Source organism: Eutrigla gurnardus (genome assembly GCF_963514095.1).
Source record: "Eutrigla gurnardus genome assembly, chromosome: 15".
Classification (NCBI taxonomy): Eukaryota; Metazoa; Chordata; class Actinopteri; order Perciformes; family Triglidae; genus Eutrigla; species Eutrigla gurnardus.
Window position 1 is genome coordinate 24,879,830 of NC_139938.1, and position 18,335 is coordinate 24,898,164.

The 18,335-nt window shown below is 42.7% G+C and overlaps 1 protein-coding gene across 3 annotated transcripts in view; it reads right to left on the reverse strand.

The window, feature by feature from the left end:
* The window catches only part of LOC311025221 (glucocorticoid receptor-like), a 61,611-nt gene continuing 43,276 nt past the window's right edge, over window positions 1–18,335 (reverse strand). For all 3 annotated transcript variants that reach the window (XM_084028042.1, XM_084028043.1, XM_084028041.1), the window contains 5 exons: window positions 14,826–15,065; window positions 9,392–9,536; window positions 7,188–7,318; window positions 4,785–4,942; window positions 1–4,627 (listed from right to left, as the gene is read on the reverse strand). In XM_084028042.1, coding sequence (XP_083884168.1) covers window positions 4,475–4,627; window positions 4,785–4,942; window positions 7,188–7,318; window positions 9,392–9,536; window positions 14,826–15,065 — 827 coding nt within the window. In that variant the 3' untranslated portion in view covers window positions 1–4,474. The remainder of the gene's footprint in view (window positions 4,628–4,784; window positions 4,943–7,187; window positions 7,319–9,391; window positions 9,537–14,825; window positions 15,066–18,335) is intronic.

Below are 18,335 nucleotides of genomic sequence, written 5' to 3' on the forward strand. Positions count from 1 at the left end.
TTGAAAAATGGGAAACTTTATTGTGTAAGATGTTTGAAATAAAGAGAAATCAGTCCTTCTGAATCCCCACTTTTAACCAGTGATGACAAAAACATCATCCAAGTTGTTACCAACACGATGTCAAATCCAATGTCAAAGAACAACACAGATAACTTAATTCAACATTTAATCAAATAGGTGAAAATATCGACACTGGCTACAGAAGAGGTGTAATACAGAAGTAAAACAAACTATTGTTTTTTTTTAAACAAACTTTTTATATTTTTTTTGTTTGTTTTTACATTGGATTACATTTACATAACTGAAATACGAACAAAACAGACTTCAATGAAAGCCATAGCCATATGTACCAGTGAAACATGATCTGCCCTTAATCTTTAAAGATAATATTTGCATGTATTTTATACAAAATAGACTTTATCAACCAGTATGAGGGTAGTGCAATTCCGTCAGGCTCTGGTAGATTTACTTTCACGCGGAGATTCAACTTTTTTTGTTTCGTTTTCTATTTTAAAGTGACCAGTAAATCCTCACAGCAATAAACATGGGATCCAAAGCCTGGACCTTTACAAAAGATACCGTTCAAAAAAAGAAGTACTAGAAGTTGGATAATAAGTGCTACTTAAAATGTAACTGCTTGAATACTTCTTTTTGTTTGTCAAATCTTTTATTTTCCTCTTCTGCTTTGGTCACTCTTCTATAACGCAAAAACCTCCTCCAGTCCGTCTCACCTTCCATCCCTCTCTCCCTCGTTTCCATAGAACTTTAAAATACAGTGAGCATTCATATAGACTTTCCCAATGACTCGTAGAATTTACATTTACTTCACAAGACAAACATGTTCAACACTTCCTAATGTATTCAACACGTCTACCTTTATCAAACACAAACCAACAAACAGAAAAAAAAATATTTACTTTCTTGACTCGTTCAATGTACAAAAAGCATTGGGTAAAATTATTCATATCAAAGAGGATGGCTGATTTATTCAAAACCGCAGAAAATATTATCTTTCTTTTTTTTCTTTTTTTTTTACACAATAGATAATCTCCAAAAGCATTGATGTTTGTTACGGGTTTATCTATTTCCTGATTTGAAAGTGTATTTCTATGGCTCTCTGTCTCCCTTTCGCAAGGCCTTTAAAGGAGTTGAAAGGTAAAAGAGAAAAATGTATAGGAGTATAGAGGTTATGTCCATGTAAAAATATTTTATATTAATAGACACTGTTTACATTGCACTGGATATGTCGGCGCTGCTATATACACCTATGGCCATTTAGAAGTGAGCAGGGATATGGTTACATCTACACGTTCAAGCTGGTTTTCTGAGGCAAAAACTGTAATACTGTAGCAAAAGTCACCCAAACAAATAATCCCCCAGAGGAATCAACACAGACGTGAGCGGCATCAAGCCCAGGTTCTTCACAACGCACGGCCGAGAGGCCGAGCCAGCGAGGGAAGCTGAAAGCCTGCGTGGCACATGAAACAACCCTGCTGCGAGTGACCATCCTTTGGCAGAATGGCTGATGAAAACACGATGGCTCTTATTGAATAGTGGCTTGTACGCATCCAGAGTCTGCTGTGCTGTTAGCTGTAAGTAACACAAATGTCCAGTCTCTATGGCAACCTGCTACACAGTCTGTGAACGGCCATTCAGAGTTATGCACTGCGGAGGGACGAGTACCATTCAGAGTAAACATCTGAAAATCTGTATGGTTGATATTTTAGGCTGTTACTCTGGGGAAAATAGACCTATATGGAGGGGGAAGCATTGTGTTTCGCTTCCAGCTGAAGCCAATGTACAACTACGCTGTTAATGTATTTTGCTTTGGTCATCACATAAGCTGGTACGAACATGTTTCACATTACAAATGTACCAAAATGCTGACCACCACCTGTGTGACAGCAGTAGATATTACTGCTTACTTTGCCATTTCAAAAATACAATATTTTGTGCATTTCCACAAAAAGAGAGCCTGTCATACACTCAACTTGGATGATAACAATCAGTACTTTAGAGCTGGTGTGGGTGTGACACTGAAGATCTTTCCTCATTAATGAGAACCCCCTCAAGCGAGAATTACAAAAAAACCACATCACAACTGAATAATCACTCGTTCACATCTCCAGGAAAAGACATATACAAACTTGATAGAACATTTGGCACTAGTGGAACACATCCAAGCGATGTAGTCACCCATAGCCTGAGCTTCCTTTCACAAATTATTTGGAGCAAACAGCATCTCCTTCCAAAAATATTTCAACTTTAGTGGTGAAATCTTGTGCCGAGAAAAGAGGTTCCATAGATTATGGGCGTCTCTATTGTTCTTAACATATATTTAGAGGGAAACGCAACGTTTGTCACAAATAATATGCTTTTTTCTTACCTATCAGGAGCACTATACGCTGATGTTAATCATGTCTGGAATATTCAGAAGGAAGTCAGTTAATACACTTGTCAGTATTTAGTGGTTTGAGAATTTAACGAGCACGTTACCTTATTTGAAAATCCAACCAGTGTAGTACTCCCGTTAGGTTACAACACACACCATGAAATGATTTGCATTCCTATGTGACCTCACTGTGATGTCTGTGGCAGTCTGGCCAGGTTAATTCAAGAAACCACGTTTGAAAGTAAAGTTGTATAAAAAACCATTTGCTAAACTAGAACCACAGTATGATTGCAGCTGGGAATGAAAGGACGGTTTTGACTTCAAGGCAGGCTTGATTGAATTTTTATGGCGATTTGGAAACACAAAGACGCTTTGGATGTTTTTTTTTTTTTCAAAGGCAATTTAGTTCTTTTAACCCCACCTGTGTGATTGTATCTGAATAACTTCTGAATAAAGGCTTGTAAACACATTTGATTAAAATTAACTTTGTGATTATTCAAAAAGAAAAATGCAAATCCTAATGTTCAAGTCAGTCAGTCTGCCCCTAAATATGACAAAACATCAGGTGTGCCTTGTTTTATTCCAGTGGTGTCCATTTAGCACCAATGTGGTTGCAGCTTGTTACAACCTTAAAGTATTTGTATCTGTATTCAACATAATATTTGATATAGTCTGGATACTCTAACTTAACGTAACAATGTGATACTGATTGGAAAAAGAGACACATGTGAAATGTGTTTTGGAACTTCGACATTAACATTTTTTATACTTTCCCATGTCTTTTTCTGTGATTCTCAAACCTTTTAAGACCTTTTCAAATGAAGATCTTGTTTCAAACTGCTCTACGCGTTTCTATCTGTACCATAGACTGTCTTCCTTCCATGCATGTCCGGGGATCAAAGCAGATCTGAGAGCTGCCTTCACTGAAAACACACACACACAAAAACGGCTACTTAGAAAGAAAACATAAAATGCCAGCGTGGAAAAAGGAAATAGCATAAAATAAATGTGTCTGTCAATATTAGATTCTTATGCACAAAAAATGGTTTAGATAGGATGGCTATGCAGAGCTTTAGAAGCTAAAAGGCACTGTTTTTCCCTTCTCAGATTCCCTGTGTAAACATTGTATTGAGTGAATGTCTGTGAATACTTTGAATGTTTGTGTGCGTAAGCGTTACTTTTGCATGTGTGGTCAGAAAATGCACGTCTGCATAAAATAAGTGAATATTCCTCTAGTTGTTTTTATATTTTTCTTCCATTGGTCATGTATAGAAATCTGACTGATATCATTTCAGAAATGATAACTCATTCACAGCTGAAAACAGTTTGTCCTCAATGTTCTTGGGAGAAGCAAAAAAAAAAAAAAAAAAAAAGATTCTCTCGTGTCAAGAGTATGTTTTCAAATTTGTCGTCCTTTCTCCGACAGTCCTCTGGAAAACCACAACAAGTGAACAACCACTACATTCTCAGCGCAGTAGAGCTGGGAAGGGCAACAGACAAGCTGGGCAGGTGAGCAGAGGGAACAGTAGGCTGGAGCTTGGAGAGAAAGCTTCAATAGGCTGCTAATCCGGTGAGTTGGGTGTCACAGCGAGGGTGGAAAAGGTGTTTTCGGGTGTTGGCTTGTCGGTAAAACAGAAATAAAACACTGGAGGCAGGAGAGAATAAGAGGCAGGTGGCCACCGAATGAAAAAGAAACCTGAGAACAGGATCGTGGACGGAAGAGGGGGCGAGGGGGAATAAAATCAAACTTGAATCGCCCAAAATGCATCCTGTCAACGAGACATTCAGAGCCAACATATTTCACCTGGATGACAAACACTTCTTGATTTGCCAAGAGAAAGGGCTACAGGTCGACGGTAGGGTGTCCTACCGTGAGGTATTGTGCTCGAATGGCTGAATTGGATGGCTGAGGCCTGGAGGAGTGTGGCGGAATTCCTTAAGGGGGGGAGAGAGAATGTAATCCTAGTGATGGAGGAGGCAGGGCAAGCAAAGGCCTAGGGGCTTGGGGCGAAAGCTTGGGGGCCCCAGGGAGGTACACGGGCAAGGGCAGGATTTAAGGCATTGCTTCACAGTTTAAGGCAGTCATTTCTGATGAAACAGCAGAGGCTTGACGCTCCCGTCTTTGAATTTTGGTATCTGGTTGGTGATGATCTCCGCAAGCATCTCGGGGAATTCCACACTTAGGGTTTTATTCACAAAGGTGTAGAAACAGATCTGGAGGAGACCTTCGACCATCTGGAGGAGACAAAAAGATTTACAGGATTGACCTTAAATTTGCCTTTACATCTGCAGTTAAGGTTCAAGTGGAACATTCAGTAATGCCCTTAAAAGAAGAGGAAAAACACAAAGCATGCATCATGTATATCAGTGTGTCACTGCGTGTTTCTCTAACCTCCTGCATGGAGTCCAGTAGCTTAGTTAGCTGGTAGAAACGCTGCCAGTTCTGACTCGCGTTCTCCTCTCTCTTGACGATGGCTTTTCCCAGTTCCTTGATGTAAGTCATCCTGATCTCGTCAAACACTGCCTGGCTCTTCAGGCCATCTTTCGGTACTGCACACACACACACACACACACACACACACACACACACACACACACACACACACACACACACACACACACACACACCAAGAGACACGTCAGTATTAAAGTTAGCTGGCAATAACAGACTCATAAAATTAAAGACGTAACTGATTGACACATTTGAACTTGTTATTTGTACTTTGAGCCTCTCAGAACATCAGGAGATCCCAGGTTAGATCATATGAACTAGTTTGAAATCCTATCAGGATCATTGTTTTTATATTGGCTGGCAGTTAATACAGAAGCATGACAAGAACTCAAAATGAATCCACATCAGACCAAGAACACAAGCTTGACACCCCGTCTAAGAGGAGCTAATTTATGTCTACAGGAGGGAGTTGGAGCAGTTATATAGTATCTATATTTGAGACTTCAAATCAATAGAAGAAACGTGCATTCGCCCTGAATAACTTCCACCAAACCCATTCAATTTGCATGCAGACATGCATTATACAGTGTTTTGTGCTCTGCCATCTGCACAGCTGAAGATGCGAACAGCTGGTTCGCACATTGATTGTCTCAAACTGAAAATCCATCGGGAATGTTGCTCTTAGTTTTAGTCTGAACCTTGGCTTTGGTGGTCACTATGGTATGATTAAAAGCTGGAAAAAAACACAAAACATCAATATGCAGTTGTCATGACGACCTTGTCAACAACATCACAGACTCCTCGTCAGTCTGGCGTGGCACTGGGAAAGTAACTGGCCCAGGGATTGAGAGTGGGATCGGGTGAGATACTGTCTGATTTGCATAATCAGATGAACGGGAGATATCGCAGTGGGAGTGCTCTCTCGCCTCGTCATTATGCACGCTCAGGTTTGGCTGCGAGAGTAAAAACAGATTGCCTGTCCTCCTCTCTAGTCTGGATTATTCCGTATAAAATACAACTAAATGCTTTATTCAGCAGGGCTTAGGGAATTAATAGAAAAGAGATTCTGCAACGCATTCCTGTGCGTTTTTTTCAAAAACAATTATATAAATCACGTGGTACAGATGTTAACTTCTGAACTTAACATGCGGTTTAACAGTGGATGAAATCGTCCCATACGCAACTTTCATTTTGAGAAAAGAGAAGTGACTAAAATGGCTTAAAACACGTTGTCCTGACCTGAAAGTATTCCCGTTCCTGCGGGAACCGAATGGAAACAGCTCTCAGGTACGAAAATACAAACAGGGCTCAGTATGGAAATGTCATTTCCTCTACATAACCATCAAATTGCCTCTTAAGTGCATCCCTTCCCCTTGCCATTCACCAAGAGGGAGGCGAAAGAAAGCCTGCTCTCCTCCTCAGCAAATTATAAATACATAATTGTCTAAAAGTTTGATCCACTAATACTTTATATCATGCTGTGTAGTGTTTATCTGGATATGGAAAGTGCTAATTACATAGCTGGAAAGAAAGAAAAGTGAGGGCTGCTGAACATTTGACCTCTTTGTTCTGCGTAGTTAGAGTCCCGCCCCTCTAATGACACTCACTTACTGATACATTTTAAAGTAAATCACTGCCACCAAATCAAAATGCATTCAGAATCAATTTGGAATACGAGAATACCGTTCTGCTGAATCCAATTTTCACTCACTTGCAAAACTGATCAAAATTGCTTATTATGAGGTTTTTCATTATGTGCTCTTATTTCGCCAATTTGCAACTGTGATGATCACACAGCAAGCCAAAAAAAACGTTGTATTTTACCCTCTAACATAAGAAACGGACAGATTTAACTCTCTTAGAATGTGCAATTTATACGTTAAACGACTGAAGCAAACGTGGTTACAGAACAAGGCAGCTTTCTGTTCACGGGGATAAAAACACGTCTAGAGATCAGCTACTTGTTGGACCCTTGAAGATCTTTTCAACTGAGACGGGAACCACGGAAGATGAACAGACTGTACTTTGAGTGAAACAGCGTTTTTTTAGGAACCCTCGATGAAGAAAAAAAATAAATAATCCGACTTCTGGCACTCAAAGTATCGAAAGACACTCATCATTGTAACTGCAGGTGTGAGGCGGAATCATCCAGTTGAAAACACTGTATTACTGTAACACTGCATTACTCACAAAGCAAAAACACACAAAACCTGTAAAGCAGAGGCCTCGTGTGCAGATCTAACTCCTCTGATTGCTGAAGAGGACTCATGTCATATTTAGGGCATCAACCGTTCACAGCTGTCCCGTCTGCCTGCAGCGTTGGGTGAGGCTGGGTTTCGTTACCTGTACTGAGCAGTAGCAGGACCTTCATGCACAGGTACTCGTCGTAGGACACCTGCAGTCTCACAAACTCGTTGCAGATTTTCAGCATCTGCTCGCACTGGTCGGTCATGAAGGGCAGCTTCATACGCTCTCTGAGAGGAGGGGAAACGTAGGAATGAGGGAATAAACAGGAGAAAAAAAACAAAGAGGAACAGATTAGGCTCTCATCCCATTATTACCTTCAAAATAATCCACCCCAGCAGGAGAGCACTACCACCGTCTGGGAGGAAACGGGACTCTGAAACCAGTCCTGGTGGATTTTCACACCTCACTTCCATTAACACACAGCCCACATTTCTACCTCTAAAATCAATACTGCACATTCTCCTGATACCCAGCCTTGGGTTCAGAGTCATCTATTCATCCTGGCCAACTGCAGGGCAACCGGCCTCGACTTCTTCACCTTTCTTATCTATTTGTTTACGTGCCCTTCCCCTATGGAAGCCTTTGGCAGACTAAATTCAAATAGAATTGTTGAATCATTTCCCACTTATATATGCATGAATTTAATTAAAATTCAATCATGCAATCTGCATATTGACTATTAGCGTGGGATTTACAGTAATAGAAATAAAATGGGAAAAGTACTTGACATTTAATTCTCAATATTCAGATGCTTTTTTTAATTGAAATGCAGTGGAAATATTGTTATTTAATTTGCCATTTTTACATGCGTCATGAATCCCGTTTGAAATTTAAAAAAAGGATAATCAATTTCGACAGACATTTATGCACATTCTCTGACAACTTTATATATATATATATATATATATATACATAATATATAATATGCAAAAGCCACTTGATTCAATCTTCAAATTCAAATGTGAAAATGGAAAAGCACTGTGCCCAACTGTAATTACATTTCAACACTGTAGTATAACAAACATCACCTCATCAATATGACATTCTCTCTATAAATATGAAACAGTGACCATGAAGAGGTTTGATATCAAAGATAATGGATAAATCTCGACAATGTCTCACCTCTGTGAGTATTTCAAGTCTGACCTTCAAAAGCTAGAAACACGTACATACAAGCTAACGGGCGAAGAGCCTCCGTTTTATCCTGTTTCTGGGGACTACAAAGACCGTGGTAAGCACAACGATTTCAAAGCACAATCAATTTCTGCAGCCACTGATTCTTTAAGTCATTAACATACCGGCCATCATAAAGCCATCGTGCCTGAGCTGTCTCTTTCTCTCTGCGGCTTCAAGGTAAAAGGTTATTTACTGTGTGACGCCGCGTGTAATTGATCCTCCCTTCCTCCTGCGTGATGAATGTGCTTTCCTGTTGGTGCTCTGCTGTTTGTGTTGCATGAAGTGTTCTTTCCCATAAAGATGTATCTCAATAAAGCATTCTAAAACAACATGGTTTCATTTTGATCCTGTGGTTTCCTTCCTTTTTGGGCAGCATCTGTGTACAGTCGGTACAGCTGGACCCGGATCATCGTGTTGAAAATGTAAAAGGAGAATTTCATTATCTGAGACTTTTGTTTTGTGTGAATATTGTGACTCTTGGTATTCAAATCGTTTTGATCTTCTCTCTCGGGAAGAAATGAACATTTGTAAGTGATTTTTTTCATTGCTAAATCTCAAAGGACCCTAATATCGATATTTTTTGGGAAATGCACTCTGTCGCTCTCTTTCTGAGAGTTACACCAGGAGACGATTAAGAAGAAAGGGGAAACAGCTGGACAATAGGGTTGGAAACAAATCCTAGCATGCAATGCCCTGTAACCACAAATGTAGTTTTAGGGATCAAAGAAACGACGAGATACAAGATGTTAATGAGTGAGGTTTGAAGGTGCCTGCAGGTACATGTTTAACTATGGACAGAGCTACACTAGCTGTTTCTAGTTTGTACGCTAAGGTAGCCCAATCGCCTGGCAAATGACCCTTCAGCTCCCCTAAGTCCTGCTTCTTTTCAACTGATTTAACAACCTAACACACAGAAACTGACAAATGACCAATAAACGGTGGGTGCCGTGCCTACAGTCAATACGCTGACTTCTCTCACTGCCAAGCTGAATCACGAACCGATAGATGGGCGAGTGAGTAAGCCAAGTGATGAAGTGAGAGTTACACCCTGAAATGAGCAAATGAAAAACAACATCGGCCGACAAAATGTCAGGACTGCACAACAGCTGGCCCGTGGTACGCACTCGTTGATGACGAGATCCGGGGCGAAGCAGAGCATGCTGCCGTTGCACTGCTCATACGACCTCCAACCCAGGCTGAAGGACATGAGGAAGAGCCAGGAGCACTGCAGCAAGGTCATCTGGTCATCCAGGTGCAGGTTGCGGAAGCCTGGGAAAGTCAGACGAAGCGGGTTAGAAAGAATCGTACGTGGACAGAAACTCGCAAAATGTCATGACCACATAAATAAACTGAGCTGCTAATGATACCACAAAAAATTAGGATAGGCATGGGGGGCAAAACGCTGGGAAGGATTTAATCTGGTGGTTAAGATAAGCTCTCGACCTATAACAGATAATGGATGGATGGATGGATGGATGGATGGATGCATGGATGGATGGATGCATGGGCGAATGGATGATGGATGGATGGATGGATGGACGGACGGACGGACGGACGGACTGATGGATGCATGGGTGGATGGATGATGGATGGATGGACGGACGGATGGATGGATGCATGGATGGATGATGGATGGATGATGGATGGATGGATGGATGGATGGATGGACGGACGGACGGACGGACGGACTGATGGATGCATGGATGGAAAGATGATGGATGGATGGATGGATGGATGCATGGACGGATGGACGGACGGACGGACGGATGGATGCATGGATGGATGGATGGACGGACCGATGGATGCATGGATGGATGGATGATGGATGGATGCATGGATGCATGGATGGGCGGACGGACGGATGGATGCATGGATGGATGGATGGACGGACGGACGGATGGATGCATGGATGGATGGATGGACGGACCGATGGATGCATGGATGGATGGATGATGGATGGATGCATGGATGGGCGGACGGACGGATGGATGCATGGATGGATGGATGGATGGACGGACGGACCGATGGATGCATGGATGATGGATGGATGGACGGACGGAGGGACGGATGCATGGATGGATGGATGGATGGATGGATGCATGGATGGATGCATGGATGGATGGATGGATGCATGGGCGAATGGATGATGGATGGATGGACGGACGGACGGATGCATGGATGGATGGATGGATGGATGGATGCATGGATGGATGGATGGATGGATGGCTGGACGGACGGATGCATGGATGGATGCATGGATGGATGCATGGATGGATGGATGGATGGATGCATGGGCGAATGGATGATGGATGGATGGACGGACGGACGGATGGATGGATGGATGCATGGATGGATGGATGGATGGATGGATGGACGGACGGATGCATGGATGGATGCATGGATGGATGCATGGATGGATGGATGGATGGATGCATGGGCGAATGGATGATGGATGGATGGATGGATGGATGGATGGATGGATGGATGCATGGATGGATGGATGGATGGATGGATGGACGGACGGATGCATGGATGGATGCATGGGCGAATGGATGATGGATGGACGGACGGACGGATGGATGCATGGATGGATGGATGGACGGACGGACCGATGGATGCATGGATGGATGGATGGACGGACGGACGGATGGATGCATGGATGGATGATGGATGGATGATGGATGGATGGATGGATGGATGGATGGATGGATGGATGCATGGATGATGGATGGATGGATGATGGATGGATGGATGGATGCATGGATGGATGGATGGATGATGGATGGATGATGGATGGATGGATGGATGGATGGATGGATGGATGCATGGATGCATGGATGGAAAGATGATGGATGGATGGATGGATGGATGCATGGACGGATGGACGGACGGACGGACGGATGGATGCATGGATGGATGGATGGACGGACCGATGGATGCATGGATGGATGGATGATGGATGGATGCATGGATGCATGGATGGACGGACGGACCGATGGATGCATGGATGATGGATGGATGGACGGACGGAGGGACGGATGCATGGATGGATGGATGGATGGATGGATGCATGCATGGGCGAATGGATGATGGATGGATGGACGGACGGACGGACGGATGCATGGATGGATGGATGGATGGATGGATGGATGCATGGATGGATGGATGGATGGATGGATGGACGGACGGATGCATGGATGGATGCATGGATGGATGCATGGATGGATGGATGGATGGATGGATGCATGGGCGAATGGATGATGGATGGATGGACGGACGGACGGATGCATGGATGGATGGATGGATGGATGGATGCATGGATGGATGGATGGATGGATGGATGGACGGACGGATGCATGGATGGATGGATGGATGGACGGACGGACGGAGGGACGGATGCATGGATGGATGGATGGATGGATGGATGGATGCATGGATGGATGCATGGATGGATGGATGCATGCATGGGCGAATGGATGATGGATGGATGGACGGACGGATGGATGCATGGATGGATGGATGGACGGACGGACGGAGGGACGGATGCATGGATGGATGGATGGATGGATGGATGCATGGATGGATGCATGCATGGGCGAATGGATGATGGATGGATGGACGGACGGACGGACGGATGCATGGATGGATGGATGGATGGATGGATGGATGGATGGATGGACGGACGGATGCATGGATGGATGCATGGATGGATGCATGGATGGATGCATGGATGGATGGATGGATGGATGCATGGGCGAATGGATGATGGATGGATGGACGGACGGACGGATGCATGGATGGATGGATGGATGGATGGATGCATGGATGGATGGATGGATGGATGGATGGACGGACGGATGCATGGATGGATGCATGGGCGAATGGATGATGGATGGACGGACGGACGGATGGATGCATGGATGGATGGATGGACGGACGGACCGATGGATGCATGGGCGGATGGATGGATGGATGGAAAGATGATGGATGGATGGATGGATGGATGGATGGAAAGATGATGGATGGATGGATGGATGGATGGATGGATGGATGCATGGATGGATGGATGGATGGATGGATGCATGGATGGATGGATGGATGGATGGATGGATGGATGGATGGATGCATGGATGCATGGATGGATGCATGGATGCATGGATGGATGGATGGATGGATGGATGCATGGATGGATGCATAGATGGATGGAAAGATGGATGGAAAGATGATGGATGGATGGATGAATGGATGGATGGAAAGATGATGGATGGATGGATGAATGGATGGATGGAAAGATGATGGATGGATGGATGGATGGATGCAAGGTTGGCACATTTTTAAAACAGTGCAAGATTAATTTGTTTTTGCAGCTTGGTAAATAATTAACTGTATTCGGTTTATAGAATATGTTGCAGCCTGAGATACTCTTCTGTCTGAATTATTAAAAGGCACAGCATAATGTATTGATATAAAAAAAGACACAGGAACATTGAGCAGAAGAAAAAGCAGCCGCTCAATATATAATTAAAAGCCAATTATGGAGCCAGCTTCCACACAGCGAAACAGGACAATCTCATTAAATTGAATTTCATTAAAGTCTAAACTGTCAAGGTGGAAATTCACATGTGAAGTCCTTTTCACATTACATTTGTTTGAAACCACGGCTCTGTTATGTAAAAGCCCCTCCCCCTCCCAAAAACCCTACAGGAAGCACTTTTCCTCACTATCACCTTGGCAGCTGTGGAGTCATCGTACCGTCACACACACACACACACACACACACACACACACACACACACACACACACACACACACACACACACACACACACACACACACACACACACATCACAGCAAAACCAATAAATAATAAAAATAGTTAACGATACGGTTTCATTGAGAGCTTTTCTCTGAGACATCTGATCTTAAATCTTTGGTGTGACCAATGGCAACAATTACAGTGAGATAAAACTCTCCAGGCAAATACTTGGAGTGATTATCAAGTCATGTGCCTTCTTTCTCGTGATTGGACACCAGCATGGGTGGTATGAATTCCAAACTTTGTGTTTCCATTTTCGTTTCTGTGGAATTGGAACTGGGGAGCATTCCAAACCAGCAATTATACTTTATAACATGAATTGAGTTTTTTTGGGGAAACTAGTAACATAAGAAAACTCACACACACACACACACACACACACACACATATATATATATATATATATATATATATATACATATATATATAGAAAGAGAGAGAGAGGTTCAGACATATAAGTGAAGGTGACCCCATCAAAGCAGTCATTTGAAATGCTTTGAGATGCAAAAGAGAAAAGTCTGCTCGCTGTAGAAGCATTCTCTTCAGAGAGATAATGATATCAGCCGGTTGCAGGAACGTCATCTTTATGTAAAGAGTTGAACATTGGTCACGACTTCATCAAAATCAAAGGACTTTGAAGAGGTTGACTGTTCCGTACTACAGACTCAGCCATTACAGAGGTCACACTTTGCATTAGACGGTTGCCGAACATCTGTCGTTCTTAGGCTCGACTGCCAAGAGGAATCACGAGGGGAGAAAGACTGGCTTTTTTTGCACAGTCTTAAGTTAAATACACATCGGGCCACCACTCCACCAATTAGGATAACGAACAGGCTAGCAGACTAATCATGATGAAATCACACAAAGACTCCTTCTTTGTTTCTCACTAACTGTACAAGTGCAGTGAATGCTTGCAGCTTTCTCAAGTAGACTAGCTGAGCAATACATCTGCCATGACATCTGACACACACACACACACACACACACACACACACACACACACACACACACACACACACACACACACACACACACACACACACACACACACACACACACACACACACACACACACAGGTGACATACACTGGAGTCATGGGAAACACCAGGGGCAGACGTTACCATTAGGCTTATAGACAGCTGCCTGAGGCCCCAAACGGGTATAGATTTATTACGATGTTTTGATATGAAAAATATTGAATTGTATTACTATTCCAACACATTGCACCACTACACCATACATAACTCAATGCAGGCCCCCCCGGGCACTTAAAATACATGCACCTGTAAACTACTTGTGATTCAGAGGGAAACCCTGCAGTCCTCCATTTCCCTAACGGAGAAATGGTACTACATCTAACAATTTAATACGATGCATCATTGCTCATTAAACTATCAAGAAACATTAGTGAAATACACTTAGCGGATGTCATTTCAAAAGAGGTAATTATGTTAATCATCTGATTTTTACAAGCTAACTTGTAGCTACTCGTTTCCTTTAGTTCCGTCGAGGAATGCTAACCATGCTGACATGCTCGGTTAAAAATGAAAGATTGTTAACTAAATGTTGAGTGAAGTTATACATTTTCAACACAAGTACTGTTACCTCGACCAGATGCATGTATTAAAGGTAACAAACGACAAACACACTGGTCACCATTTCAAGCTGGAAACGCCCCCAGTAACAGACTTTTGCTTGATCCATCGAGATGTCTGCAGACACGGTGAGGAGCTTTTTTTACCTGGCAGAGACTTGGCCCACTTGACTGCAGAGATGACCTGCTGCCCCCCCAGCCTGTTGAGAGTGGTCATGAGCCGCGAGGAGGTGTCGGGCACTGTGCTGTCGTAGCCCGAGTAGATGACCTCCGGCTCGATGGCCTTGAGCACCGACAGCATGGTGGGCACGAGCTGGGGCATGGGCCTGGGGATGACCGGGACAGGCAGGGACGGGGTTTTCATCTTCAGCTTCTTGTTTTTCCTCGCTGGGGGAGCCGGTGGGGACGAGGGCGGGGGAAAGGCAGGGAAGGGGGACATGAAAAATGGAGTGAGTCATCATTTTACTTGATTAATCATTTGGTCCATAACATCTCAAAAACTATTCCCCCGGAGTCTTGTTTTGTCTGTTATGAACAAATTATATTGCTTATATTGCAGAATATTGTTGCATTCATTTTCTGTAGATCAACATAGTAATTTATTGACTTTAAACCTCACTACATAGCACAATAAATAGCTTAATAGCATAAATCTTTAAATATAAATACATTACCGTGTGCCTTAAAATCAAGAATCAACAGTGTGCATCAACGTTGGTTAACAAAAGAGATAATGAAAGGTATGGATATGAAAGAAGCTCGATGACAGTGAACCAAACTATGCATTTTCCACTTTCTTACAGATTAATTAATGAGTTGCACCGCTGTTCTTGAGTTTCAGGCCAATAACAAGTACATACACACTTACAGAACGGGCCTTCTAGAAGCAGACGCACAGGCCTCTTACTCATCTGAATGCATTCACAAATAACCTACAAATAACCCCCTCACTTCCACCTACCTTCAGCTTGGTCTGTTCACCCCAGTACTTTAAAATAGGTCAGCTCATTCATCACCATTTCACCGGAGGCTTCATATATAAGGAGAATTTCTCTTATCATGTTATTATCTCCTGCTAATTATCTAGATAACCCTCAAGACCCAATGAAGTGGCACTCATGCATCGAGAGAAGGATGGAGCGCCGGCACTCAGTGCCCTCGAGCCATAAATACCTGACTTTGAATTAGGTTTTTAGATTCATTATTTACATTGCTTGATCTTTTTCTCTCAGAAAGAAATTTTCCGTAGCACAAAAAAACCCAACAACCTTCAAAGCATTATTCTGTCTAAGGGTTTAGAAAATGTGGACCAAAGATTCTACCGCTTCTTACATTTAGTAGAATTTATAAATCACGAATAAACAAGATGAGAGACAAAATGGATTAAATCAACTGTATAATGAGCTTGAATATAAATTTGAACAAACCAGTGAATGTCAGGAGAATGAAACAGGCAGTTTTTTCCCCAGTAATAATGAGCCATAAGTCTTCAGTTGAAGGAAATAAAACTGTTACATTTCTCCCAGGAACATTTCCTTTGCAGTCTTTCTTGAGTGGAAAAAACAGTTGCAAACATGTAGACCAGGGGCCTCCCACCTGTTTTCCCACCGAGAGCTAATTGATGAAATGAGAGTGCTACTTTGGTTTTATATCATTAGTACACTAGCTCTACATTCTAGACTATCGAGGCATTGTTTCGACATTTTTTCCCCACTAAATGTGCAAAACGTGTCAGGGGCTGACAGGTTACCATGAAAAACGTGTTTTTTCCTACTCTCTACCTTTTTTTAATTTCCTCTCCTGGCGTTTCCATGGCAACTAACAGCCTTTCTGGGGGGGAGTCTGTCTGCTGATGCTCTGACGTCCATCAAATCCCACTCCCGTCTTCCTGCCTCTCGCTGTATAAAAACTACTTTCACCACCGTCTGACAAACACTGAACTCCTTTTTATGTAATCTCACGAACGACTGACAGCAATTTCATGGTCCAAGGAAGCATGAGCGGGAAAAAAGTTTAAAGCACTTAAGCAAGTAGTTGTGCTGCACCTGTTGCTTCCCCATGTCCGTCTTCCTAAACCTCATCTCGCTTAATTGTTGCGTCCTAAAGACTCATCCCTCGGAGCAGAGTGAAGCATCGCCAGGTGATCTGAGGCTGTGAATAATGCCGCGATCAATGCGTGGGTGAAGGCGGCGCTCTCACACGGCCTCGCCTGCATACCGCCACGCACGCACAAAAGAGCACATTCATAGACAATGGCCGAATGCCACACGTACGTGTTCACAGGTGAGCCACGCTGCAAACTTTAACATGAAGGTCAAGAGTTTTCATTGGATTTCCTTTCTAGGAAATTGTTGTGAGATATCTGTGCTCACATCAGAGGCTTGTTTTATCTTTTATTTTGACGACGTCAAATCCAAAGATGTCCAAATCATCAAAACCACAAATTCAGAAAAGGGATTTTCAAAGTCTGCAGGAGATCTGTCTTCATCTCACCGCTGTCACCATCTTGAAAAACAAAGCACTGCTTTTTGATTCAAAGTGAAACCCCAGATCTTAGAGTAACGGTACCATGAAAACAGTCATAAGGCAACACATGATATATATAAGAAGAGATGAGAGAGGAACAGGAAAAAAAGTTGAATGCTAAGACAAATGGCAGAGAGACCTTTTTGGAAAGAATTCAGATTTTTTTTTTGACAAAATGTTATCATTTTTAATCTGGTAAAAGAGAAATAATTTAATTTAATCAAAACAAATCTCAACTCAGACGTCTGGGAACAGATGGGGAAGACTAAATTGTGTTGTGACTGTATGATAGTTAAATAAACGTGATATGATAGAGAGCTATTGTTTTAATTAAAGCCTGTCATAGACTGATAGTTTCATCATATTTAGAACGCTACAATAACAAATAATTAAAATGGTCTCATAGACTAGAATAATCAGCATTGTAATCATGGAAGTGTTCTTAGTATCGATGATATAATGAAGTAGAAATGATTGTCAACATGGCAGCGTTTTCTCAGTCATTTAAGCAGGTGGTGGTGTGGTGACGTGACTCAGCCGAAGTGATGTGGCTTGCCCATTTTCCAAAAAACATAAGCGACGGCGGTTTAAATGAGACATACTGGAGGCTGTAGTGGAAAGAGTGGGTAGAGGCATCACAGGGCCAATGACATGACACTCAGCGAAGAGGGTATGTCAAGCTTGGAGAACAACAAACACACACACACACACACACACACACACACACACACACACACACACACACACACACACACACACACACACACACACACACACACACACACACACACACAGGGAGAGCTAGAAATCTCTGCTCAGGACTCTAGTCTACTCTATCTTTATACATGAGAATAGTCGTTTGCTGCTGTATTTCTGTTCAGAATGTTAAATAGGGCTCTTATGTGCTCCTGTAAAGGGAAGCGGTCTCAATTCACTGTTACAATCATTAAAAAGCACAAGCAGCATGCGTACCTTTGGTACCTTGTGTAGGATGGAAGCGCTAACGCTAATGTTAGCTTGACAGATTTTTTACACAGAAACACATAATTTTAGAAAAGTACATCTCCTTCCAACCTCTCTGGGTAGCGAGTCTATCATACACACTATCATACATTCCAGCCATTTCATATT